Source organism: Aythya ferina (assembly GCF_964211825.1).
Source record: "Aythya ferina genome assembly, chromosome: 18".
NCBI lineage: Eukaryota > Metazoa > Chordata > Aves > Anseriformes > Anatidae > Aythya > Aythya ferina.
Window position 1 is genome coordinate 2,848,589 of NC_140317.1, and position 24,547 is coordinate 2,873,135.

The window sequence follows — 24,547 nt, forward strand, 5'->3', positions numbered from 1 at the left end:
CATTACAGAAATGGAGACGAGGGTGTTTGCATTTCCAGCCAGGGCTGGAAAGCCCTCAGTGGAGGTTCTCCATGTCCCCAGGGCACGTCACATCCCGGCTGCAGGGACATCCCATCCCCAACAAGCAGCCCCCTGCCTCCCCGCACAGCCCTGGGACCCTCCGCTTGCAGTGATCTCTCCCCACCTCGACAGATGCACTGGGGAAGGTTTAAGCACCAAGTTGAGTGCAAGTGCTATTTTTTCCTCTTCCTGGAATTAACATATTGCAAAGAGTTTTATAGATATGGTAAATAGACATATGCACAAGGCAAAAGGAACGGAGGCAGCAGGCCCTTGGTAAGGACGCGGTGTGTTTGCACAGTGGCAGAGAAGGGGGGGACTTTTTCTTTCTCCATAATTAGTGCAGGAACAACGAGCAGCAGGACAGGAAGGTTTCAAGGCACTGCAGCCTGCACCTCTGTTGTAACTCAGAAATGCCATGTATTCTGTATCTTTTAAATGATTTTTTTAAGAACTCGCTAACATTGTCCCCATACCCATAACACAGAAAATGGGAGCATGGCAAGGGGCGGCTAGTTTTCCGGGGGCACAGCTCAAGATTTGCTCCCTCCAAGCCCACCCCAGAAAGCTGCATCCTCTCTTAAAAATAAAGCCACGTTAACCAAGAGCGACTGCCCACGAGGAGCAAGCCAGGCGTGACCATGCGTGCCACTGCTGGGGCAGGGACAGCTGATGGCTCCCTCACTGGGCAGAACTGGGGCACCGAAAGCACGACTCCAGCATGAGCTGCAGCCTCCCTCCTTCCTCCAGAGCCAGCAGAAGCAGCGCATAAATCCCCGTTCTCTGGGGAGCTTCAGGGAGGGACTAACGCCGTGTAACTGAGCCAGCGGAGCCTGCGCAGGAGACACTGAGCACATCGGCCACGGCCACCCTCACCCCTGCCCAGTCGGGGAAGAAGGGGCTGATTTGACAAGTTTGATCACATTTTTAGACTCAGGCACAAGCTGGGAGCTGGGGCTGATCTCCTGCAGCAGTGATGCTGTCCCTGCAGTAGGTAATTCCTCCACTCGCTTCATCCGCTCCCATGTGGCAGCACGTGGGTTATGGGTGCGTCTCGGGCCATGCAGCAGCAGGTATTTGATATTTGTGCCGTCCTAATACCAGGGCAAAGCCTGCTCCGAGCAGCCTGCAGGGCATGCCCACTTTGATAGGTATTGCTTTGGAGCATGATTGATCCTGCAGGGCAGCTCAAACAAAGCCTGCCTTTGCTTTCCTTCTGTGCAAATGCTGATTAATGGGCTTTATTTTTTCTTTCTTTTTTTTTTTTTTTTTTTTGACGTTCATTCAGCGCAAGTGGGAATCGCCTCACCTCGCTGCCTGAGCGCCAGGAAGGTGCCTGGGGGGACGGCCACAGCCACAGCCCGGGCTGGGTGCTCCTGAGCAAAGCCCAGCAGGGACCCCCGGAGGGTGAAGGGAGCAGCAGGATGGAGCACGGGTGGATACAAGTGATATTCACCCTATAATTACAGCCAAACTGTGATGCAGTGAGTGCTGCTGTGTCCTTCAGAGCAACCAGAAACAGCAGCTCAGCTGTGGTTTTGCAGCCCTGTTCCTGCAGAGGTGCAGGGGAGGCAGCAACATGGTTTGCAGCTGGTTGTACATTTGCTCTTTGCACAGACAAGGCCCCGAGGTGAGCAGAGCATCTCCAGCGTGCCCAGGCTTTGGGCTGCTGGCAGGGGAAAATCGCATTAGGGTGATATTAATTGCCTTAGTGCATGCAGTGTGACAGCTTACCCTGAGCTGGCAGAGCCAAAGCGGTGCATGAGGTCAGGGGAAGCCAAAGCTTCACTTCGAACCAAGGAGGGGCTGTGCACGGCTATTTTGCTCTGCTGTTTTGCTGTGAGGGCGGTCAGACACGGGAACAGGCAGCCCAGCCTGTGCAGACCTCGTCCTTGGGGACATCGCAGCCCAACCAGACGTGGCCCGGAGCCACCGGTGCCAGCCCCGTGCGCAGCGCCTTGGCCAGGTGCCCCTGGGGCCTCCAGCCCTGGAGCTTCGTCCTCTGTGGCCGTGAGCCCTTGCTCCTGGCTGTGCCACAGCTCCGCTCCCCGTCCTGCTCCCCATGCCACGGGACCTGCCCTGCGCCTCCCCGCTGCAGCACGACGCCAACTGCAGAGCAGCTGAGGGATGGGAGCAGACGCCGTGATTTCCTCCGGCGGATCTCCCCGGATCTAATAACCCAGGCGTTACCGACTTCTTCATTTACCCAGAGCCGTCTCCTCTCGCTCCCGAGTTGCTGTGCTTGCCTCCAGCTGTGGCTCTTCCAATTACAGACGTGTGCTGAACACACCCCACACAATTTCTCCTGATTCCTTGAAGCTGCCCTGGAGACGGAGTCAGATCCAGCAACAGGACAGAATTAAATTCCAAAGGTCCTGGCAATCTCTAAGTGGATTTTTTTTTAAGTTCTTTTTTTGGCTATGTCACATTGCTCAGCCCATGGGAATTTTTATTTTACTCTTTCCTACTATTTTAGGTTTGGGGGCACAAAAGTCGCATGGAGTGCTCCTGAAGGGATCCCAAAGCCCTGCAGCAGACAGCTTCCCTACAGACCCTGCTCCCCAAAAGCCCTTGTAAGAAAATCACTAGAAAGAGAAAAGCACCAAAGCTTCTGGGTCCATCTGAAGTGGTTTGGGCTCACTCTGGGTCTGGCTGCACCAGAGCCCCTCTCTGCTCTTCCCCAGGGAGCTTTCTTCAGACAAAGTGGCATTTAGCTGCCAAAAATTTAGCTGACAATTTCTACCTTTCCTTTATTTTTTGTACACCTGAGATACTGAGTCTAGCTGGTGGGCCTTTTGGCTTAACTTATTCTGCAGATTATGGAGAGAAACAGAGCAAAGTTTCAGGAAGCTGCTCAAAAGGACAACGTTTCCTCACCTCTCGGAGCTTTTTCTTGTTGTTTTTCTGGTGCCTTGGAGCCACGCACTCGGGGTGATTCATTTATTTTCTCTCTCTTGTTAGTCAAACACGAAATACTAATGATTTTTGTAGCAATAGAGGCATTCGCACTCCAGAAATGCAACGAGTGGGAGCTGCACTGGAACATTATTGGTGGCGGTGGCTCTGCCCGAGCGCTGCCCCCAGTGCAGGGAGCTTCCCATTGGGTTTAACCCGCAGCACACACCGCGGCGGGGCTGCTCCTTTTCTCTCGTTTCACGATCCTTCCCTATTGTTGGGCTGCTGCTGGAAGCGCCGTGCAAGGCACCGCGAGGCTGTTCACCCCTGTGCCAAAGGCAGGCGTGACATCAGCCCCTGGGCAAAGTTCCCCACGTGCAGGCACCGTGCCCAGGGCACTGCGGCACCCAGGGGTGGCACGGACAGACGGACACTGACTGTCTGCCTCCTGGGGTAACCCGCGGCCGCAGGAGAGCAGCCCAGAGCCCAGGCGGTGCTGAGCATCCCTGGCTGCCAGCCTGACACCTGCGAACCTGCCACATGGCCCCGAGGTGCAGAGCAGGGCTCCTGCCTGGTTTTGTCGGCCAAACGGAGTCCTGGCTCCCTGTGCACTGGTGCCGCCTGCCTCTGCCAGGGGCGAGCATCAGATCAGGCTCCTCTCGGTGATCATCACCCAATGCCCTCTGCTGAGGGTCTCCTTCCATCGCAGGGACTGCTGTGAGTCAGTCCTCCCTCTTTTCCTCCAGCCCTGTGCTCCAGGAGGAACTGCATCCTTTGCTGGCACCCGGATTGTGACGAGCTTGTTCGTCTGAGGGCTGCGAGAGCTGGTGACCAGAGGCGTGGTGTGCTGCCAGCGAGGTGCTCAGAGCCAGGCTGAACCCCGTTCCTGGAGGATACCCAAAGAAGCCGGAGGAGCCCTAGGACTGTGAACCCCACACCTGCAACAACCACAGCATCCTGGGCTGACGTTCCCCCCTGTGTCAAAACACAAGTGCACACCCAAAATCTTTCAGAAAAACCATGTTTATTTTTCACACCCAGGACTGACCCACTTTCTACCCAAAATGAGCTCTGTGGGAAATTCCCACCCAGCCCCAAGTGAAGCCCTGCACAGGCAGGGAAGCCTGCACGGCTCCTGGGCTCTGCCAAGCCAGTCCCCTGTTACAAAACGTCCCCCCGGTCACTGCAGCACCGAGCAAGGCAGCCCCAAGAGGAGCAATGACCTGGCGATGGGCTGGGGGCTTTGCCGGGGCTCTGCACCGTGCCCACACTGCCCCGCAGCCTGCCTGACCCCGCATTGCAACACGGAGCCCCGGGGCTCAGCTGGCCGGGGGGAAGCAGCGTTTCCGTGTCACTGACCCTGGGGACAGCCCCGGGGACACGGGGGGGGCTGTGCCTATATAGGGTGCCGGGAAGGGTGCAGGAGGCAGAGCTGGGCTCCTCGCTGCTCACTCCTGATTTTCCCCTAGGAGGGAGTTTTCTGATTTTCTCTTTGCTCGGTGGCACCGGGTGAGGATGGAGGTTGGGATGCTCGGGGTGCTGCTGACCGTCCTCCTCCTCCTCCTCTCCATCCTTTGCCTCCTGGTGCGGAGCAGCCACAGGAGGAGCAGCCAACTGCCTCCGGGACCAGCCCCGTGGCCCATTGTGGGCAACCTGTGGCAAAAAGACATCCTGCCGCTTCACCAGAGCTACGAGAAGGTAAGAGAGCAGCTCGCAGCTCCCTGCAGCGTCCACATCCCACGCCAAACCAAAGGGGGTCACACAGGTGACCGCTTTCCCCCCTTTCTTTTCTCTCTTTCCTGCTCTGCCAGAAGAGCCAAAATCCCCACATTTTTGAGCACAACCAGCACCTCTCTCTGGCTTTCTGCTCCATTACCAGGCCCCACGCAGTGACCCTAATCCTCCAGCTGAGCCGTGCTGCTGCCCCTTCCAGCACAGCTCTGCTGCATGCGGGGACGATGCTGGGAGGTGGGACACGAAGCAGTGAAGGGTGAGGGCTGCAGCCCCCGCTCACGGCCGCTTTCCCCCACCCCCAGCTCAGCCACAGGTACGGCCCCGTCTTCACCGTCTGGCTGGGGCGCACGCCGGCGGTGGTGCTGTGCGGGTACAGGGCCGTGAAGGACGCTCTGCTGGGCCACGCCGAGGAGTTCGGGGGCAGACCTGAAATCCCCCTCATGGCACATCTGTCGAACGACTACGGTGGGTGGCTGGGCTTGTGCACGCTTCGTGGTTCGCTGGGTGGGCAGCAGGCCCCCATGGCAGCTGGGTGGGGAGGGAGGGACTCAGCACCCTGAATCTCCCATTTCCACTTTCCCCCCTGAGCACCCCTCTGTCTATTAGGTCTCTTGTCCGAGGGCAGCATTAATTCCTGCTAGCCATCAGTACAGGCTTCCAGCTTTGTTCTGAGATCCTCAGCCTTTCAAGGATGCTGTGCACACCAGGGATGTCCCTGTGGTAGCACCCGATGCCTCCTCGGGTGGGCTGAGAGCCCAGAACTGCCCCGGGGCAGGCAGACGAGCCGCCTCCATCGCCTCCCCCAGGTATCATCACCAAGAACGAGAAGAAGTGGCGGGAGCTGCGCAGGTTCACGCTCAGCACGCTGCGGGACTTCGGGATGGGGAAGAGCTCCATGTCGCAGCGGGTGCAGCAGGAGGCCCAGCACCTCGTGGAGCTGCTGGCGAGCCTCCAAGGTGACGTGGGGTCCTGCCTGCCCCTGGGGGCATGAAACATGGGACAGGGGTGGCCCTTGGGGCTGCGGGCAGTGGCCAGAGTGGATGATACTCATAGAGGAACTTGGCTCGGAGATAAGGGTGGGAGATCCTGCTCCTGAAGTGGTGCACATGGTGGGGGACCACCGAGGAATATTTCATGACAAAAGAACAGAAATAGGAAACCAAAGTTCTGGGAATGCGTGAATACCAGCGCCCTGGTGCCATGGGTTTTATCGGGGTGATGTGCTCCTCCCCGACAGAGCCAAACTTCTTCCCCCCCCTCCTCTGGCTCTTGCTGATCGTAGGCAAGAGCAGGGCAGGTGGAGGCTGGGTGTGAAGCACGGCACTGTCCCCGCAGCCCCTGAGCCCCTGGGGTACAGCAGTGGGAGCCCACAGCACCTGGGGGTGCCTCTGCCTGCCTCCCCCCAGCTGCGAGCAGGGATTTAGGATCAGGGAGGCTGAGCAGCCCACGGCTCTGCTGCTGTGAGACCCAGCGGTCACCCGGGGCTCAGAGCTATGAGAAAGCGCTCGAAGGGCACTTTCTGTGTCAGAGCAGATAAACAGCTGTTGACTTTCCGATGTCTTTCTGTCCCCTTCTGTCACTGCAGGAGAAGCCTTTGAGCCCATAATGGTGTTCAGGCACGCAGTGGCCAACGTGATCTGCTCCGTCGTCTTCGGGAGCCACTTCAGCTACAGCGACACGAACTTTCTGAAGCTGCTGGACATGATCGGGAATTTTGTCAGCTTCTTCACCTCCCCCATTGCCATAGTACGTGCCCCTGCTGTGCCCAGCAGCCCAGAGATGCTCCTCGGCTTTGGGCTGGCTTGGATGGGGCAGAGGGAAGGTGTGGGGGGCTCCGGCCAGGCACCGAGCCCTCCTGTGCCTCTCTGGCCGCAGGTCTACAACATCTTCCCCAGCGTCCTGTTCCGCCTGCCGGGGCCGCACAGGAAAGTCCTGGCCAAGTGCGAGAACCTCAAGGGCTACATCCGAGAGCAGGTGGAGCAGCACAGGCAGACCCTGGACCCCAGTTCCCCCCGGGACTACATCGACTGCTTCCTTATGAAAGCAGAAAAGGTAGAGCTGGGGCAAAGGGTTGTGATGCTGGAGGCAGTTCCCAGGGGGGCTTAACCCTTACAGCCCAAGGGAGGCTCCCAGGGTTGGTGCCAGGGATCATTTCAGCTCCTCCCCGGCCCCCCGTGCCTGCCGGGGAGTGAGGGCCGTCCTCTGGAGCTGGGAAAATCACCCGGACCGGGCTGAATTCCCTCCCTGCTGCACCCTTGCAGGAGAGGAGCAGCGTGGAGAAAATGTACAGTGAGGAGGACCTGGTCATGTCAGTATTCGACCTCTTTGGTGCCGGGACAGTGACCACCAGCAACACCCTGGTCTTTTTCATCTTGGCACTGGCAAAGCTCCCCCATATTCAAGGTACATGTAAGGGCAGGAAAACATGGCCAGTCCTTGTGCAGTGCAGGCAGGGGGCAGGCAGACCCTCCTGGGGTCTCTCCCCAGCCCACATGGGGAGAGACCAAAACTTCCCAAAAATTTGGTGTGGCCACCCAAGGTGAGAACCATGAGGGGAGATGCAGGCAGACAGGGGGCTCTCCTGCCGGCCTGCCCCCTCCTCCCCATCCCTGCCTGCGGGGATGGCCCTGGGCTGGCCCATGAGACGCCTTGATCCCACCCCATCCAGGCAGCTGTGCAGACAGAGACCCTAATTCTGGTCCCTACAAGGGGTCGCTCCAGCCTCCTCCCCCTCTGCCAGCTTGTCCCTTAGCCCTAGTGTGAGGCCAGAGAGAAATCAGCGGGGGCCTTGCAGGGAAAGCACCGCAGCTCTGCACCTCCTTTATCCCCAGCCAAGGTCCAGGAGGAGATCGACGCGGTGGTGGGCCCCGGCCGCGTGCCCTGCATGGAGGACAGGCTGAGGATGCCCTACACCAACGCGGCGATCCACGAGCTGCAGCGCATCCCGCGGGCCGGCATCGAGAGCTTCCCTCGCATGACGACGCAGGACGTGGAGTTCAGGGGCCACACCATCCCCAAGGTGACCCTGGGTGCTCTGCACCTCCGTGGGAGGACGGCAGCGGGGCTGGAGTGAGATTTGCCCTTGTGCCAGCTCCCCCCCGGGGGGAAGCCTCCCTCCTTCAGGCTTTGTGCAGTGAGAGGGCTCTGAGACCTTGCCAGGAATAACTCCAGGGCTAATTCCTTCTCATGGGTGAGACCCGGCCGCACTGTGCCTGCACAGTCTGTAGGGCAGAGCCATCACTCGGGGCTGTTTCCAGCTGTGGGGTGTGGGTGGGCATTGGGGAGCACCCCTGCACCCCAGCTGCTCCCCGCTGCGCACTCAGCTCGGCAGAGCCCCGTGCCGTGGTGCTGACGTCTCTCCTCTCCCGTCCCTTCTCCCGCAGGACACGACCATTATTCCGCTGTTGTCTTCAGTGCACATGGACCCAACCCAGTGGGAGAACCCTAAAGAAGTTGACCCGGGCCACTTCTTGGATGAGAAGGGCAACTTCAGGAAGCGCGAGGCCTTCATGGCTTTTTCAGCAGGTGAATGCTACTGCAGTGCCTGGGTCTGCTGGGGATGAAAGAGCTGCACGTCGGCAGGCACCCACCTTGATTTGGGCTCCTGACCCAACCCTTTTTCCCCCAAATGCAGTGTTTCCCTCAAGCACTGTCCAAAGCCATCAGCCCCTGCTCATTTTCCCCCTCTCTGTGCCCCCAGGGAAGCGGATGTGCCCAGGAGAGGCGCTGGCCCGGATGGAGCTCTTCCTCTTCCTCACAACGCTGCTGCAGAGCTTCACCTTCCAGCTCACCACAGAGTCCAAGGAGATGGATTTACTCACTCTGTGGCGGAAGATAGAGAGGAAGGCGATACTGGGCACATTCTTTGCCATACGGCGTACATGCCCTTGAGGATATGGTCCCAGCGGGGACGAGGACGGGGCCGTCGCTTCTCCCCAAAGCAGAGCGAGCAGTGCAGACCGAGCACCATGGCAGCAGCCACAAGCAGGAGGTGGTCTCGAGCTCCTGCTCCTCTAGGAACCATGTCCCAGCCCTGTCACCAGGCCCTGGGCGTCCTGGCTCCCTGCCCTACCCATTCCTGTCCCGGTGCCACTAGGACTGCTCTTCCTCCCCTCTGCTTGAACCTCATCTCCTTGTGCCTGGAGCTTCTGGAACTCAGTGGGGCAGCACCTGATTTTGGGGAGGGACTGGAAGCTTCTGTAATAAAAACAGTTACTGTGACTGGTGTTTGTGAGGACACTCGTGGTGCCTCTTGGTGTAAGGGTGGTGGTGCTCAGCCTTCACTGCCCTTCACAGCGCTGTGTGAGCAACCACAATGCACGGTGATTAAACTCTTGTGAGCCACCACTTGGACAACCATAACATAAAGAGGATGAGTGGGGGGAAATGTGCTGTAGGAGAGGGGTGCTGGGTTTGGGAAGCAAGAAGAATTTGCACCAAAGTCACTCCTTTCTTCTTAAGGGGGGCCACATCTTTAACTAACCCTACAATGCAATGAGGGATTGAGTTGGCAGCCACCAGGCACATTCTAGTCTTTATTAAGAAACATTGGGACTTTAAAGAAAAGGTATTTTTCTTTAAATCCCTAAGGGAAAATGAGTGGGATGCATGCAGACCCCGCCCGGGCTCACACCACAGCACTGCACAGCCGGGCACCTCAAATGGTTTATTCAGGAGCTGTGCCGCAGAGTCCCCGGCCAGCCCCAGGAATCCAGGGTGCTTCCTGCTGCATCCCGGCCCTCCCACCCCAAACCTCCCAGGTACGGGATTTCAGCTGCACATCCCTTCTGTGGGGGTCCTCATCTTTCCCCCCTTCCAACCGTTTTTGAATGTTTGTTTTTTGTGTGTGTGTGTGTATCCCAGGATGGATTGTGCCAGGAAAACATTCAGTTGGTTACAGCTGATTTGCCAATGCAGCTTTCAACTGCAAATGGATCTTCGGTATCCCAGGAATTTACTGCTTCCTTCAGAACATGAACCCCTAGCCTCTTGCTATGGGGGGTACCACGCAGGCGAGGAAAATGGTTGCAGCTGGGGAAGGAGCACCTGCTCCCAGTACAAGGGCTGCTTCACAGCCCAGAGCTGTTGTGGGTCAGGAGAGTGTGGGAGGTCAGAGCAGAGCAGAGCAGATAAGAAAGCCAGTGTGCTGCTGGGTTGTGCTTCTCCCATGGCCTTCACAGCACTATTTACCTCTGGCAAACAGCTTCGGGTGCGGCTCAGCTCCGTGTGATCTCATTTCAGGGGTTTTTGGAAGAAACTGGCAGAGCAGGGCATGCTCCCAGGAAGGGGGGTAGGATTGCTGCAGAGGGGCAGGGAGCAGTGTGTGGGTGTTTTTTGGGGGTCTTCACGGCTGGCTTTGGTGGGCTTTGCCTTGCTGGGGTGCTCCTGCAGGGAGAGGGGGTGCCAGGAGCCCTACTGTGGGGAGATGTGGCTGCTGGCTCTGGGACAGCTGAGGTCAGGGTGGGTGCTGCTTCGGGGTGCTGGGGGCTTCTTCCAGCCCAGGGCAGCACTTCCTCAGGGTGAGGGGTGCTGCCGTCCCCAGTGGATGCAAAAATAAAACATAATTATTTCCCAGGTAGTGCTGTAAGAGGAACATTTCTGTGTGCAGGGTGAGAAATGCCCCTCTGTAGGTGGGGTTGTGATCACTGCAGCAGGGTGCTCCAGGCTTCGGTTGGGACCAGCAAACCTGCAGAGGCACCCGGTGCTGTGCTCGGTTCTGGTGACATGTGGGGGATTTGCTGCAGGAAAACAGCCCTGCGCTGGGGAGCTGCTGAGGCCGGGCTCTTTGCTCCTCCAAGGAGTCACATCAAAATCCTGCACAGTGAACGTGACCACGGCGGTGTCTGTGGGATGGCGGCCCCGAAATCACCGTCTCCACAGGGCATGTTTGCGTGCAGCAGGCCTGAAGCCGCTGCGGGCCTGGCTGCCTGGTAAAAAGGAACGTGTGCCCATCCCATGGGGCCTCCTGCCTGCGGTAACTGGGAGAGCTGTGGGGTGCAGGGGGAGCCCCCGGGTGCGTGGGGCTCCCTGTGCCCCATCCCTGTGGGGTGAGCCCCGGGGGAGGCGCAGCTCTGTGCTGCCTGCTCCGTGACACTCAGCCCTCCTGCCTTCCTACCTCAGCCCTCCCACCTTCTCCCAAACAATGGATGCCAACAGCTTTTAATCTTTTTTATGTATTTTTATTCTTTTTATGTATTTTTATTCTTTTTAATGTATTTTTATTCTTTTTATGTATTTTTAACTCGTGGGATCGTTAAATGAAGTCTTCCTTCAATCCGGGGAAGCTTGGGAGCGTTTTTTTGATCAAACAAAACCAACAAAACACCTTTACACAGCCACTTCCCAAACACCCCCCAGCTCCCTCCTGCCCACCCTGTGCTGGGTGTCAGCGGCCCTTCAGCGTTGTGCTACAACCAAAGAAGAACCAGACCCCAGGCGGCACCCAGGGGCTGTCCCCTCCCTGCTGCCACCCGAGGGGGGCTTCAGGGCCCCGCACCGCGTTCCCTGGAGCCGGGCAGGGAAGCGCCGAGCCCGGGGCCGGGAGGCGGCGGCGGTCGCCTGGCAGCCGCGGCGGGGCCGCCCGAGATGGCGGCGGCGGGGCGGGGGGGCCGCGGCCCGGCCCGGCCTCGGCAGCGGGGCCCCGGGGGTGAGCGGGGCCCGGAGCCGCCACCGGGGGACGGGGCCGGCCCCTGGGAGCTGCCCCAGGCAGGGGTGGGGGGCTCCGAGCTGGGTGCCGGGCAGCCCCCTCGGTGCTGCTGTCCCCTCTGGGGCTGCTGGAGGAGGCTGCCCCCGGTCAGCTTGGTGTGGCTTTATTGGCCTCACGGCACTACTGCCATGGTTTTGGGGTCTCTGTGCCTTCCCGTTCGGGCTGTGGGGAGAAACCCCAGGGCCACACGAGGTTCATCGTCCTGCCTGGTCGCCAGCGGGAGGAGGACCCCAGCCTGCGGTGGGGAGATGGAAAAACCTCCTGGGAGGAATCGCTGTGGGCAGCACGTCGCGGGAGGGGTGGTTGTGAGCTGAATGTTTTAAGGCACGACAACCGTGCTAAAGAAAGCACTGAAGGGGCTAAATCTGTGTAGGTTGAAGGGATGGAATGAATAATACTGTGTAATTTACCTATTAGATGCTTAATATGCTACTCTTAACTTACGCAGTCCCCTAATTCGCCTCTGTGCCTACTGTGACTGTGAGGTTCTGCTCTGTGCTGCTTTATTGCAGAGGAGGCAGGTACGGACGGATCGTCTCCTGGATCCCCAAGAAGCTGCAGCAACAGCAGTCGTCCTCAGTCCGGCTCCCCAGTGCCACTTCCAGTTCAGCCTGCTGGCACTTCTGCACGCCGTGACAATCAAAGTGCATCCACAGGAGTTGCCCAGCATGGTACTGCAGGTACCACTGAATATTTTGGAGGGTGGGGAAAAAAGCACAGCAATGCTTTTCTGGAAAGTTTAGAGCAGTGACATGCAGAAGGAGGTGGTCTTTCAGTGGAGACCATGCTCCTAGACATGATGAGATACAGTGTGCCTCCTTTTGCCCACTGAGGGCAGCAAGGTCCTCGCTTAGGTTTAAGGTGTTCCATCAGCACAATCAGAATTCTACAGCCTAGCACTGTGTATGGTGCTGCCCCTAAAAACAAGGAGAGCCCTACACCATGGGGAGCTGCAGGTTGGCAAAGATACCAGTGGTGGATGTGGGTGTCAGAAAAAAATAGTGGTGGGAGAAGGGCATAAGCTGTATTCATTCACCTTTCCATTGTCTAGGGAAAAACAGAGAAATTTGTCCTTTTCTCTTTCCTGCTGCAATGTCATGACAAAAATCCTATTTTTCTTAGAGGAAATCTAACAGCTAAAGGAAGAGTCTTCCACTCAGAAAAAAAAAAAAAAAATTGATGTATTTGGCATAAGGCTGTTTTGATATTCTCCCTTAAGTCTAGGACAGACACCTTCCTGTGCTGGTGACTGCTGTAGCAGAGGTAGAAGAGGGGAAATACCTCATTTGTAAAGAGAAAGCTGTTGCACTATATTCCTACCAACAGTACAGTTAATGGCCACCTAAGCTCAAGCACTTATAAGGCTGTGAATTCTGCTGGGTTCTAGGTCATCAAATGCCAGCAGTGTGCTTCTGGCCTCAAAACACCAAGTGCCTCATCCAGGACGGCCTGAATGCAGCACCTGCCTCACCTCCTGAATCCTTAGCCCATGGAGATGTCACTGTGCCTTCTGCATCGCTCCAGTCACTCTCTCATGTCAAGTACAAGGACTTCATTCGCTGCCTGCCAGTTTATCTTTCCCAGTACATCCTGGGTAAAGCTTCCCCTAATTTTCCAAGGATGGTTTCCCCTAAGGGTCACAGATGACCTCTGACATGGGTAGGGGTTCACTACTCTGTCCTCTTAATTCTCAGGGCTTTTGGATCAAAAATCCCTTAAAGCTTGTGCTGCTGTGAGTGGATACTGGGCTTTTCTGGTGAAAGAAGTCGAGAGGGAGCACGTGTGTCAAGGCTTAGTACAGGATAAGATCCGGTATTTGCAGGTATGGTGCCTGGACTTCTGCCATTACTACATACTTCATTTTTTTTGCTGTTGTTGCCCAGACCATTAGAGGGAAGTGCCATTTTGGGAGGCTACCTCCCAGCTTCACCCTGTTCCTCCTCCTTCCATCTGTAAAACTAGGCTAGTTGTTCATACAGTCACAAACAGAACAGAATAGCCTTCACTGACCTTTAGAGAGCCTGGAACTGTAAAAAATGGATCAAAATCAAGAATTCTTAATCAAGTAAACCCAGTTTGGTCACAAATGCCAATATTGGACTTACAGGAACTCGTGGGGATTGTTCTAGCTGCCATAGGGACTGACTGTAGCTCTGCCCAATGAGCTTTATTTGCTCCACATGGAAAAAGGAAATGCTAAGCTTCTTTTTGAGAAGCCAGAGATGGTGGTTGCGATGTGGTAAAGCAATGCTGGGAAGAGAGGTTTGCCCTGGTTAGTATAGACCTACCACAGACGAAGCAAGAGTAAAGTCCATGTGTGTGGGCTCTGCAGTGACTACATTGCCTCTGCTGGTTTATCCTAGGGGTTGCGCCCTAGGGGAGCAGTTTCAAACTATGCTAAAATAGTCAACGTGACAATTCCCCAATCAGATGAAGAAGGACACGTCATTGAAGTGAAACGCCGCAGTCGTGAAGGTAAAACAAAGGTACGTTGGAGGTGGTTTGCCTTTCATGGTTTTTCACATCTCAGCATTTGGGGAGGAAGGAGGACATGGTGGTCTTGAAAGACAGGACTGTGAATTTGGACTTAGTTTGCTCTTCTGGTTTGCACAGTTGCAAGCAGTTCATAAGCACCAATGCATGCTCAGCCCCTTCTTGCACAGGAGGGAGCCACCGTCCATGCCCAGAAGGAAATTCTACTTTGTCCTAATGCTGCTCCCCGTGGCACTGGCAAGGCTGGGCACAGAGATGTGGCCTTTATCCCAAAAGATGAAGAGTGCAGGTGTCAAGGCTTCCACTACTGCCACAGAACAAGGCAAGGATAACAACCCTTGTCTCTGTGCTAACCAGGGAGTTCCTGCACGCTGGGTGTTCCTTACCAGCACTTTCTGTCTCTATTGGTCTTGTTGGGGAGCAAGTGGTGGATGATATGGCTAATGCTGTGGAGTAATGCTGTGTTCCCTTTTACCCTGAGTAACACTTCCCTATTTCTCTTTCCATCAGGAGAAGGAGGAGGAGGGCAATCTGCAGGCAGCTTACCATGATCTGCAAACTGACACGATCCAGCTGGAAGAGAGGAACGTTTTCTGTGGCTCCTACAACATTCGTGTTCTCACTGACCGGTACGCAGGCTGTGCCCGGCTGCTTTCTGCACTACCCCTGTAGAGCCAAACATTGGCTTCCGAAAACTTGTCCTGTTCCTTGCAATCCTTTAGTGGACATGTATGGCTGGAGGAGGGTCTCAGTGTCACTGATGAACAGCCCTCAGTATCAAATCCATTTTTTATAAAGATACTAAGGTCAGTCACTTTTGAAGTTGCGAGGATTAGGGTCTATGGAGTACCACAAGGGATATGGGGCTGGCAGGACCCCCTGCCCTTCTTCAAGTTTACCCTCCAGATACAAACCTGGGTATGCAGAACTAGGGACCTGGTTGTGGTGCCCTGCAGAGGAACTGCCTCCTGAAGCAGATTGCCCACCGAGTTGCTCTTTGAGGAGCTCTCAGTATTGAGCCCCTTTAGACCTTGTTAACTGGCGAATGCTCGCATTAATCACCGTTTCTTATCCAGATCAGACCAAAACAGGGTAATTCACTACAGCGGTGGAGACTTGGTAGCCATTGGCTCTACAGACCAAAAAGTGAGGCTTTTTGATACATCAGCAATGAGAGAAGTGCCACCTCTGCTCTCTGGCCATGCTGGAAGCATCAAAGCACTGCTCCTTGATGAGAAGAAAGGGTTTGTTTTTAGTGCGAGCTTCGACCTCAGCATCAGGTGAGCTTCCCTGGGCCTGTGCCTCAGCTACCATCCCCATGAAAAATGGAGCTTAACCACCCCAATCTTTATGAATCCTCCTTCCCATCACTTTCATTAGAGTACTAAAGAAAGGAAAGCTGATAATGAAACACATCCCCCCTAGAACTCCTGTTTTCCAGTTTCACCTGATACTGAATGATAAAATAGGAAGATACTTTCTTATAACCTCTGTATCATAAAACACCAGGTATGTGTCTGATAGGTGCCTGCAGTGAGGCTCTGGCCCTGCTGAGGTCAGTACCTGTTTCTCCATGACACTATAGAAGTCTTGTTGTGCTGAGCAGATCCAGCACCCTGGTAGCTCCTGCCCAGGTCCAGCGTGTTGACACAAGGAGTGGAGATGAGCAGCTGCTACATGTTATTTATCATTGAATCTCAAGAGTGTTGTGATGAGGGGTGAAAAGCTCCTCAGCTCTGGCATGGCAAGCGTACATCTTCCTCAAAGACAGCATTTAACAACAAGCTGTAGCGATTCAGGCTCTGTCCTGCCTGCCCTTCCCCTCCCCAAGAGGGCTGTTTGTTCAAGTGTATGCTTGAATTCTCAAGATAAAGTTGACAGAAATCATCTTGGCACCGGCCAGTAAAGAAATAACTTTATCTGTAAAGCTCTGCTTTTGAAGGTTAATTGAAAGTAGCCAAGCCAGAGGTGAAATCCAGCTACACATTTCCAGGCAATTTGGAGGTGGAAGAACAAACTAAATGTAAAAATTTAACACTAAGCCTGACTTGATTGTTCTGAATCCCTCATTACCTCAGTGGGCTGCCTCCTGATTTTGACCTGGCATGGGTGTGAGATGAGTTGGGCCTGTTAAGTGGGAAATAAGAAGTCATTAATCGAGTTGTTAATCACTGGATTTCTTTTCTGGTCCTTGCTGTGTAGATGCTGGGATATATTCAGTGGTGCTTGCATGAAAATCTTTAATGGTCACTGTGGGACAATCATCTGCTTGGATGTACATGAAAGGAGGCTTGTGTCAGGAGCCAGAGATGGGATGGTGAAAGGTGAGAGCCAAGGGGAGCTGCACAGACAAGGGCAAATGGCAGCAGCAAATGGGCTGAGCACCTGGGAGTTGTGGGGTGCAGTGTGAGTCTGAGAACAAGTGTATAAATCAGAGGGTGAATTTTAATGTCTTGTATTACTGTTCCAGAACAATCTAAGCTGGGGACATATGCACACACAAGGTCCCTGTGTCACTGCAGATGCTTGTTACTGTTGCTTTTATTTGGATTTAATGGTTTTATGGCTGAAGGGCCGGTCTTGGGAGAGTGGTATCAGCTTGCAGCTTTGCCAAAGGTTGCCTTGTTACCTGCTTATAGATTAAGTATTAAAAGGATGTGCCATCTCAGGGCTTTGTATTTAAGAAATTTGCCATGTAATTGCACTCTTAAGTCAACACCTGGCTCCAAGCAGAGCTGCAGGTACAAGGTGCAGCTGTAATTCCAGTAGCATCTTTTAGTTCATATTGCACTCAGAAAAAAATATACCACTGGGGAAGACTTCTAATATTTCTCCCCTTTAATCCTGACAGTGTGGAACTTGGATAGTGGGGTATGTCTCAAGACTCTAAAACACAACAATGTTGTTTGTGTTAAAATGGATGGGGTCCATGTTGTCAGCGGCTGTGACAGAGGGCTGGTGAAAGTCTGGCTTGCTGAGACAGGTGCTCTGGTCAAAGTAAGTTTCTTAGGTAGAAACTTTGTGCTAACTTTGTGCTAAACTATCAAAAATCATCTATGCTATCTTATCATAGACTTTTTCTTGTTCCAAAGACTTTCTTAAAAAATAAAAAGACAAAACAGTCTAAGCTAATGAACTGCAGGATTATAGATAAAAAGAATAATATTAAAAACTGATTTTCAAACAACTATATTCTAATCTGGGTTTTTGATTTGCCTTGCTTTTAAATGCATTCATTATTTAATCTTTGTAGATGCATCTGTCTGCTCTTGCAGGAACATTCAGAACCTAAGAGGAGAGTGGGAGGGTTTAACTAACAGCTTTTAGGGCTGGAGGTGCCCTTCCACCACGGTCAGGGCAGCCCACTGTTCTGGTGTGAACACCCAGCAGATCACAAATATCCCAGTACACCAACATCTACTGAGCTTATATAATGATGATGGAAACTCATCAGCAGCAAGCCCAGAATATTACTTTTAAGGGACTGTCAAAGTAATGCAGTTATCCCCAGGGTATATTTGTATATTGCACTGACACCTGATAAAACAATATAGTGTATGAGGAAGGAATTGAGTGCCGTAGGATCTCTTGGCGTGTTTACATCCGGACTGCTGACAGTGTTGCATCTCTTTCTTTTACTCTCAGATATTGGAAGGGCACCAGGGTCCAGTGAAGTGCTTGTCCTTTGATCAGTGGCACCTCGTCACAGGAAGCTCTGATGGATACGCCTTGGGATGGAGCATGGTGGGAGATCTTAAGAGATGCCTAACAGCCTTCCGCCACCCAAAGTAGGTATCAGTGTGTTTCAAGGTGTATTCAACAGCACACTGTAAAAAACAACAACAACAACAACAAAACAAAAACAAAAACAAAAACAAACAAACAAACAAACAACTTTTCCCTTATAGCAACACAAAATAGCTTAGTTGTCAGTCCTAGAACTTGAAATATCCTCCTTCAACAGTCATCTTAAAAAGTGTCAGGCAATCCATAGTCATAAACAAAGTTTGTGGCATAACAACCAAATACACAGCCACTGGCTCACAAACAGGGGTGACTTAAGACAGTAACAGTGTGTAGTCCAAAACTTCAAGGATCCCAACCTATAACCAACTGGATGTCATGCTAACTGGTAAAGAAGAGATGCTGTATTCTTTTGCAGTGGCTGTGTTATGTGCTGAACTCTACCAACTACGTGTGATGTCATTTTGTAGATCTGTGAAAATGTTGCATCTTAGTGTATTCATTCACTTTCCTAAACATAAACATGAAACTTAACATGGAATAGATAGTCATAACCACAGTGGTGGTTCTGAGGATGTTGGGTGTTTGGGTTTTGTCCTCTTTTTTTTTTTTTTTTGGCTTGCTATGGAGGCAGGCAACTGCATCTCCTGCGAGATGAGGTAGCTGATCTTGTCTCCTTGTGAAGAAGGCATGATGATCATACCAACAGTTGCATGTTGTGTTTTCAGGGAAGTTCTGTCTCTGGAGTTTCTGTATCTCAGAGTTGTCAGTGGCTGTGCTGATGGAAAGATTCGTATATTTAACTACCTGACTGGAAGCTGCCTGAAAGTGTTGGTGGCCAGTAGCAGAGGGGAACCAGTATCTTTCTGTGTTGCAGGAAACAGGTTCGTGACAAAACTTGCAATCAGTCTCTCTACTGAATTAGGTAGATTATGCTGTAATTTAAAGAATTAAGTATTTTTCCTTCTACTGTCTGTCTAACAAATAAGGTTTAAAGGACTCTAATGCTTATGGACTGCTTTGGTAACTAATTCTTATTAAAAATGGTTGAAAATTATTTGCTTAGTCCATTCAGCAGACTATACATTTCTGTTTCTCTACTATTTAAGACAAAAACCCAACTGTAAAGCCACTTTCAGAACCTAGATTTCTTAAGAGGTTGAATAATCAAGCCAAGGTCTGGCAAAGTCTTTACCTGCCCTCTGATGGAAAATCGTTCCAGGTTCCTTCATGCCTACACCTCTAAACTAAAGGTGGTTCCCAGCTCCAGTGTAAGTGATAGGTTAAAACAACGGTGTGTTAGTAACACTGTTTTAGTCGCAACTCTAGAACACAGCAGTAGGTAGGCTGCTAGGAAGAAAACTAACTCCATCTCAGCCAGACCCAGGGCACCCATCTAATTCAGGTTTAAATGTCCCTGATAATATGGTACCTACAATTTCTTTTGGCATTACACTGATCTAACTCCACTGTTGGGACAGCTTCATCCTAATTATTTCATTAATTTCACTAACTTTCATCCTAATTATTTTTAAATGAAGTTGTTTGTAGAGAGAAATTAGAAGAGCACCACAGAGCTCATGCAGACTCTGTGAGTTAAAAGTACAGCATCTGATTGATGGGATTAAGTGCTAATGCTTTTCCCTTCCCTAAAGGGGAGTGATTGTTATCTCAGTTCCATTTAATTACCCTCAGGTTTTGTATTACACACAAGCAAATGGGCCCTTTAGGTAATATCTGCTGTGTTAATGATACCTCTGCTTTGACGAGCTTTCTCTTTCCTTCTCCAGGATGGTGATCAATGCACCCAGTAGCCTGCTGATGTTCCAGTTTGAGGATGTCAGGTGGGACTATACCCTAGCTGCTGACCGAGAGATGGTGCGGAAGGAAAAGCAGGGGACCTGTCCTCTGAGCAGAACACTGTCTCACTCCCAGCAAACCAAGTGCCACGCCCTCGGCCAGACGCATCGCCTCACTCTGCAGATGCAAGGTGCTGACCAGCTCACGCTGTCTTGCTTGATCTACAGCTGCCTGCCAAAACACTGTGGAGTGCCTCAAAATACTACACTCAGCCTTTGCAATGCACTGACTTTGCTTTCTGAAATGAGTTAGAAATAGTTTCCAGTACCCAGTGCCTTCATCCTAATCAACAGTTGGACTTTCCACTTTTTTAAAGTACATTTGGGTAGATTGCATTTCAGTGGTTCTGTTGTTTCTAGGCTTTAGTAAAACCTTCGCACTTCTAGAGAGGTTTGGTGTAAATTCAGCACACTTAAGACAATAGTCATTTTTTCAGCTAAGTAATACTTCAGTACTGTTATTCATGTTCTTACAGCTGGTGTGCACGGAAACATGCCGTTGATTCAGTGCTTGTGTTATTTATTAAAGTTCGAGAAAGGCACAGGACACCGCATCCAGAATCTACCACTGCTGGGAAATGTGATTGCACATAAGGAGGCTCCTTTTACATTGTAATATAATGTAGATTTTAGAAATCAGTAGGTACTTAATACAGTACCATGATTCTCCAGTTCTGTGATCAAACTGTATGTTGCAGATAAACGGATGGGCTGAGAAAGTTTTCAGACCATCAAATGCCAGCTACCTTGATACAGCGGTACTTGGTGCAAGATGTACAGTTTGCAGAAAAAGGGAATGGAATATTTTAATATTTGGGGCAAAAATATGGGTTGTATATACATGCAATTAATACTTTTTAAAAGTCAGTCTTTGCTATTGTCTCTGAATTCAAACACTTGTGCATTATTTTTAACACCTATACCTTCAGAACTGTGATAAAAGGTAAAGCAGTAACCAGAGACTTGAAATTTCATTAGTTTTTAAGATTTTATTATTTTATTTTTTTTAACACCAGCAAAGCTTAGAGATGTTGTATTCTTTTGTTTTCTATCTCTCTATGATGAACTGAAAAAAACAGCAGCTTGCAAGCAACAGGAGAGCACAAGGACTTTCCACGTTCAGGCACAGCAACAGCAAGAGCTTTTCTTTCCTGGTAACCAACAGCCCCATGCTTTTGCTTCGAGACGGCCAGCAAGAGCATGTTCAGTAAGGATCCTGGCAGGTGCTGGTAAGAACTTGTCACAGCGAGGTAGGGCAGTGGTTCTTCAAGTAAGTGCACCTAAGATGGATAAATGGATTAAACAAAAGGTAGCAATCTCTAGAAAACAAAGCCATTTTGGATGAAAGGTTTGCGGTGGTACAACAGATCATTTGCAGAGTCTGCAAAAGCTGCTTTAGATCAATCAAATAGGACAAGTGATCAACTCCAACTATAAAGCCTTGTTCTCTGGTGTCCAGGCTTTTTTTTTTTTTTTCCCATATCCTTGTTCTGTTTTTGATATCTTTACCATGTGCAGGAGAATTCTGTACAAAATATGTTCAGGTATTTAGTATTTATAGATAGCAGCTACTCAGAAAATCCTGTTTAAAATATTACACATGGAAATTGTCCCATTGCTGCCAGCAACATGTCAACCTAGAATTTGAAAATGTTAGCACTGAGATAATAAACGTGGTTCTTGGTCACATGGCATTTCTTTCCTAAACTTACAGTTTCTCCCAGGTTTTAAATTCAGAATCTGTTGGATCTTAGAGTTTGACAGACACTGAAAGGAGGGAAGGGGTTGTCCCGCTCTGCTGCAGCCTCACCTTGAGTGCTGGGTGCAGTTCTGGGCACCCCAATGCAAGAAGGACACAAAACTCCTGGAGAGCTTCCAGAGGAAGTCTACAAAGATGGTGAGAGGTCTAGAGGAGAAGACGTGTGAGTAGTGGTTGAGGTCCCTGGGTTTGCTCAGCCCAGAGCAGAGCAGGCCGAGGGGAGGCCTCATGGCGGCCTGCAGCTCCCTCACAGGGAGCAGAGGGGCAGGCGCTGAGCTCTGCTCTCTGGGGACAGCGACAGGACCTGAGGGAACGGCATGGAGTTGGGGCAGGAGAGGGTCAGGCTGGGTGTAAGAGGATGCTTAGGCACTGGAACAGGCTCCCCAGGGCAGTGGGCATTGCACCGAGCCTGGTGGAGTTCAAGAAATGCTTGGACACTGCTCTCAGATGTAGGGGTTGGTTTCTGGATGGTTCTGCGTGGAGCCAGGAGTTGAACTCGATGGTCCTTGTTGGTCCCCTCCAACTCAGGCTATTCTATGACTAGTCTGTTTTGCTGTATTCTGCCTTTCCAAACTGTAACTTAATGTTCTCTGAAATACATTTCCAGATGGCAGAAGCTTCAATTAACCAGGTTAGCAATAACAGCAAAGCAATTACATGCAAACAGCATGACTTTGCTTTGCAATGGGACAAATTAACTGCTATGGTGAGGCTGTGGCACCGAGTGCTGTACAATCTTTGTTAAAATCTCCACTTGGCTTTTAGTTGATGGCATAATTACGCAATCCATCCCAATGTGTCTGTTAAACAACACAGGTCACTCCTGACATCACTTCAGACATCAAAGCTAGACAGTGAAGAGTGCCTTGTGACTTCCAACTCAAATGCAGCTCTGAGTAGTAGTAGTTCAAAGTGGTTCTTGGATGTTGGCTTTTTCATATTTCTACCAGGAACTGCCTTTTCTTGAAGCCTTTTCCCAGTGCACAAACTGTAGGACAAGAACAGGGTGCGTGGGAAGTAGTGGTGGAGAAACCTCATTCTTCTTAGAAACCATAGCTTCAAACGAGGTGGATACCAGGCCATCCCCACATAAATAAAACTTGTGTTACAGAATTACAGCCTTTTGTTTGACCTGTACAGACTATGGCAATGAACACTCCTCAGGTCACCAAGGCAGAATTACCTCAGGTGCTGACAGTGTTGCTGGTAAGGCTAAAGATGAACAAGCTGAAATGGGCTTCGTTGGTGTGTTGCCTGCATTGCCTGTTCTGTAGATAAGCGTGGACTGTCTGAGTGCCTATCAACCCAGCACACATCCCTGGTCTTACTCAGAGTACTGCCCTGCCAACAGTGATCACAGGTGATATCCTTGTGTCCAGTTACGTTCAGTGTTGTTTTGTTTTTGAAAACAGATGGCACATCTGAATACGGCACTCCTGTCTGTGTACCTGAACATCCTGACACGGCAGAAGCCATGCAGCAGCACAAAAAGAAAAAGGACTCATATTATCTAGTGTCCTCTTACAAGTTCCTCTTAACTGTCAACATGCTGCGGAAGAGCTGCAAGTCGTCCTTTGTCCACTCCAGTACAAAGCCTCCTATAGCAACTGGGAAAGCCTGGGAAGCTCCGCTGCATCAGCAACGATGCCTTGAAAAAAGGCAAATATACAAAACCCCTCTGCAGTACAAACAGGATCAGACAGCCCGGCTCCAGTGTGTGAGATCTCGCAGTGATTCTCTGACTATGAAAAGAATTTCTACACCCTTCGAAACCAAAATGCTGCAGCTCAAACTGAAAAATTCTTTGCATGGACCCACTGTGAGTTCCTCCATTCCCGCTCCATGCATTGTACGTCCCAAGACATGTGGTGGTTTGCTACAGGAAAAGAAAGCTCACGGTGGTCACGGTAAAGTCACTCCTCGCCCTGAAGAGCGGGGTCAGCTTAGCAATCTCTGTACAACCTCTGAACTGATCAAGTCAACACACGCAAGGATGGCACAAATGAAAAATGAAGCAGTTTACGGGGGAAAGAAGCCCTTTTATGCATTTTCTGTCCAGACTGACGGTGGGTTCAGGCTTCTGACAGGAAACCAGAAGGAGGCACATGAGGCAGCTACTATAGCGCAGTGTCAGGCAAACCAGGCAAAGCTCTTAGAAGATCATCAAAAAGCTTGCAAGAAGGCCTGGTTAAGGAAAGCTAAAGGCCTACCCACAGACTCTTTTACTAAGGAGGGGAAGATACCTGCTCCTGAACTTGGACTCAATACTTTTATCTGAGATAACCGAGTAGTCCAACAAATCACTGTTATCTGGGGCTTCACAATCATGGCAGCTCCCTTATGGTGTCCAGCTGAGCCTGCTGTGTCAAGATCCCTGTGGTTTCTAAATAAGTATGAAAGACACCTCTTTTGTAAGTTTGCCTAAGAATCATTATTGGTACCTTCATCTCTTTCTCAAGGTAGTGAATGGAGTGACTCCTGGATAAAGCCACACCTGGGATTGATCTTGCTAGAGCTGTTGTCACTATAAACACAGCACTGTTGTTGAAAAACTACTATACAAAAGATATGGCTCAGCTGTTTGAATAGAGATTTTTATTGTTCAAGTTTATATATACTGACTAGAGTTTATAAGCTAAAGAAATATGGGCTGAGAAAATAATTGCTGTGTTTAAACCAAATAGAGGTAGTGGTTTGTATTCCTTTATTTCTGTGGATAAACACCTAAACCTGCATGGTTTCTGCTAATATTCAGGACCTGAACTGGCTTGAGCTGGGAAGACAAAAATTCGCCTAGTTGTACAGCTTTGAGCTTCTGGGCCAGAGTACCAGAAATCTGTTATTTCCTTGCGTTAGAGGCTGGGGGCAGGATTCTTCCGCCCGTGGTCCTGGTGGCAGCAGTTCTGGTTTGAGGTGAATGCCTGTGGGACCCCCAGGCAGCAGGGTGGTGATTTAGAAACAGAAAAACAACTAACGTGTTCTCCAGCTTCAGTCACTGGGCTTTGTTAAGTGACAAATAACAATAGTTGTACCCCCCAAAATTGTAACGAACTGGTAATAAGTACTGAGCGTCAGTATAAAACTACACAGATGGCAGAAAGTGGTGAAGATGGGTGAGTCGGGCTGTGGAAATTGGGTTTTACTGCTGGAGTAGGTTGGATCTTAGGAAGAACTTCTTTACCTAAAGGGTTGTGAGACATTGGAACAGGCTGCCCAGGGAAGTGGTGGAGTCACCATCCCTGGAAGTCTTTAAAAGACGTTTAGATGTAGAGCTTAGGGATATGGTTTAGTGGGGAC

General features: G+C 51.3%; 2 protein-coding genes across 7 annotated transcripts; both read left to right on the top strand.

Moving 5' to 3' along the window:
• Nucleotides 1–4,470: 4,470 nt before the first annotated feature.
• Nucleotides 4,471–8,580, top strand: LOC311421059 (cytochrome P450 2C16-like; the record flags this gene model as incomplete). Its single annotated transcript, XM_084492585.1, has 9 exons — nucleotides 4,471–4,653; nucleotides 4,992–5,154; nucleotides 5,496–5,645; nucleotides 6,275–6,435; nucleotides 6,565–6,741; nucleotides 6,951–7,092; nucleotides 7,521–7,708; nucleotides 8,073–8,214; nucleotides 8,390–8,580. The coding sequence occupies 9 exons, from the start codon at nucleotides 4,471–4,473 to the stop codon at nucleotides 8,578–8,580; spliced, it is 1,497 nt and encodes a 498-aa protein (XP_084348711.1).
• A 2,457-nt stretch (nucleotides 8,581–11,037) lies between these two features.
• FBXW10B (F-box and WD repeat domain containing 10B) lies at nucleotides 11,038–24,394 on the top strand. Of its 6 annotated transcripts, none has more exons than XM_084492602.1 (14): nucleotides 11,038–11,335; nucleotides 11,908–12,075; nucleotides 12,783–12,989; nucleotides 13,090–13,217; nucleotides 13,759–13,881; nucleotides 14,399–14,517; nucleotides 14,965–15,168; nucleotides 16,091–16,212; nucleotides 16,740–16,885; nucleotides 17,534–17,676; nucleotides 18,361–18,516; nucleotides 19,423–19,622; nucleotides 20,571–20,720; nucleotides 22,663–24,394. In XM_084492602.1, the coding sequence occupies exons 1-14, from the start codon at nucleotides 11,275–11,277 to the stop codon at nucleotides 23,526–23,528; spliced, it is 2,793 nt and encodes a 930-aa protein (XP_084348728.1). In that variant the 5' UTR covers nucleotides 11,038–11,274; the 3' UTR covers nucleotides 23,529–24,394. The 6 variants fall into 6 exon arrangements, with proteins under 6 accessions (XP_084348728.1, XP_084348725.1, XP_084348726.1 ...); XM_084492599.1 differs by lacking the exon at nucleotides 11,038–11,335 and adding an exon at nucleotides 11,353–11,635; XM_084492600.1 differs by lacking the exon at nucleotides 11,038–11,335 and adding an exon at nucleotides 11,353–11,635 and having other exon boundaries at nucleotides 20,574–20,720.
• Nucleotides 24,395–24,547: the final 153 nt, after the last annotated feature.

Excerpts from the sequence above, each read along its gene's own strand:
- FBXW10B (XM_084492599.1), top strand. The coding sequence starts at position 11,524 with ATGGTTTTGGGGTCTCTGTGCCTTCCCGTTCGGGCTGTGGGGAGAAAC. Across the intron at positions 12,990-13,089 it reads TCTTTCCCAGTACATCCTGG|GGCTTTTGGATCAAAAATCC; the intron begins GTAAAGCTTCCC and ends CTTAATTCTCAG. Across the intron at positions 13,218-13,758 it reads ATAAGATCCGGTATTTGCAG|GGGTTGCGCCCTAGGGGAGC; the intron begins GTATGGTGCCTG and ends GGTTTATCCTAG.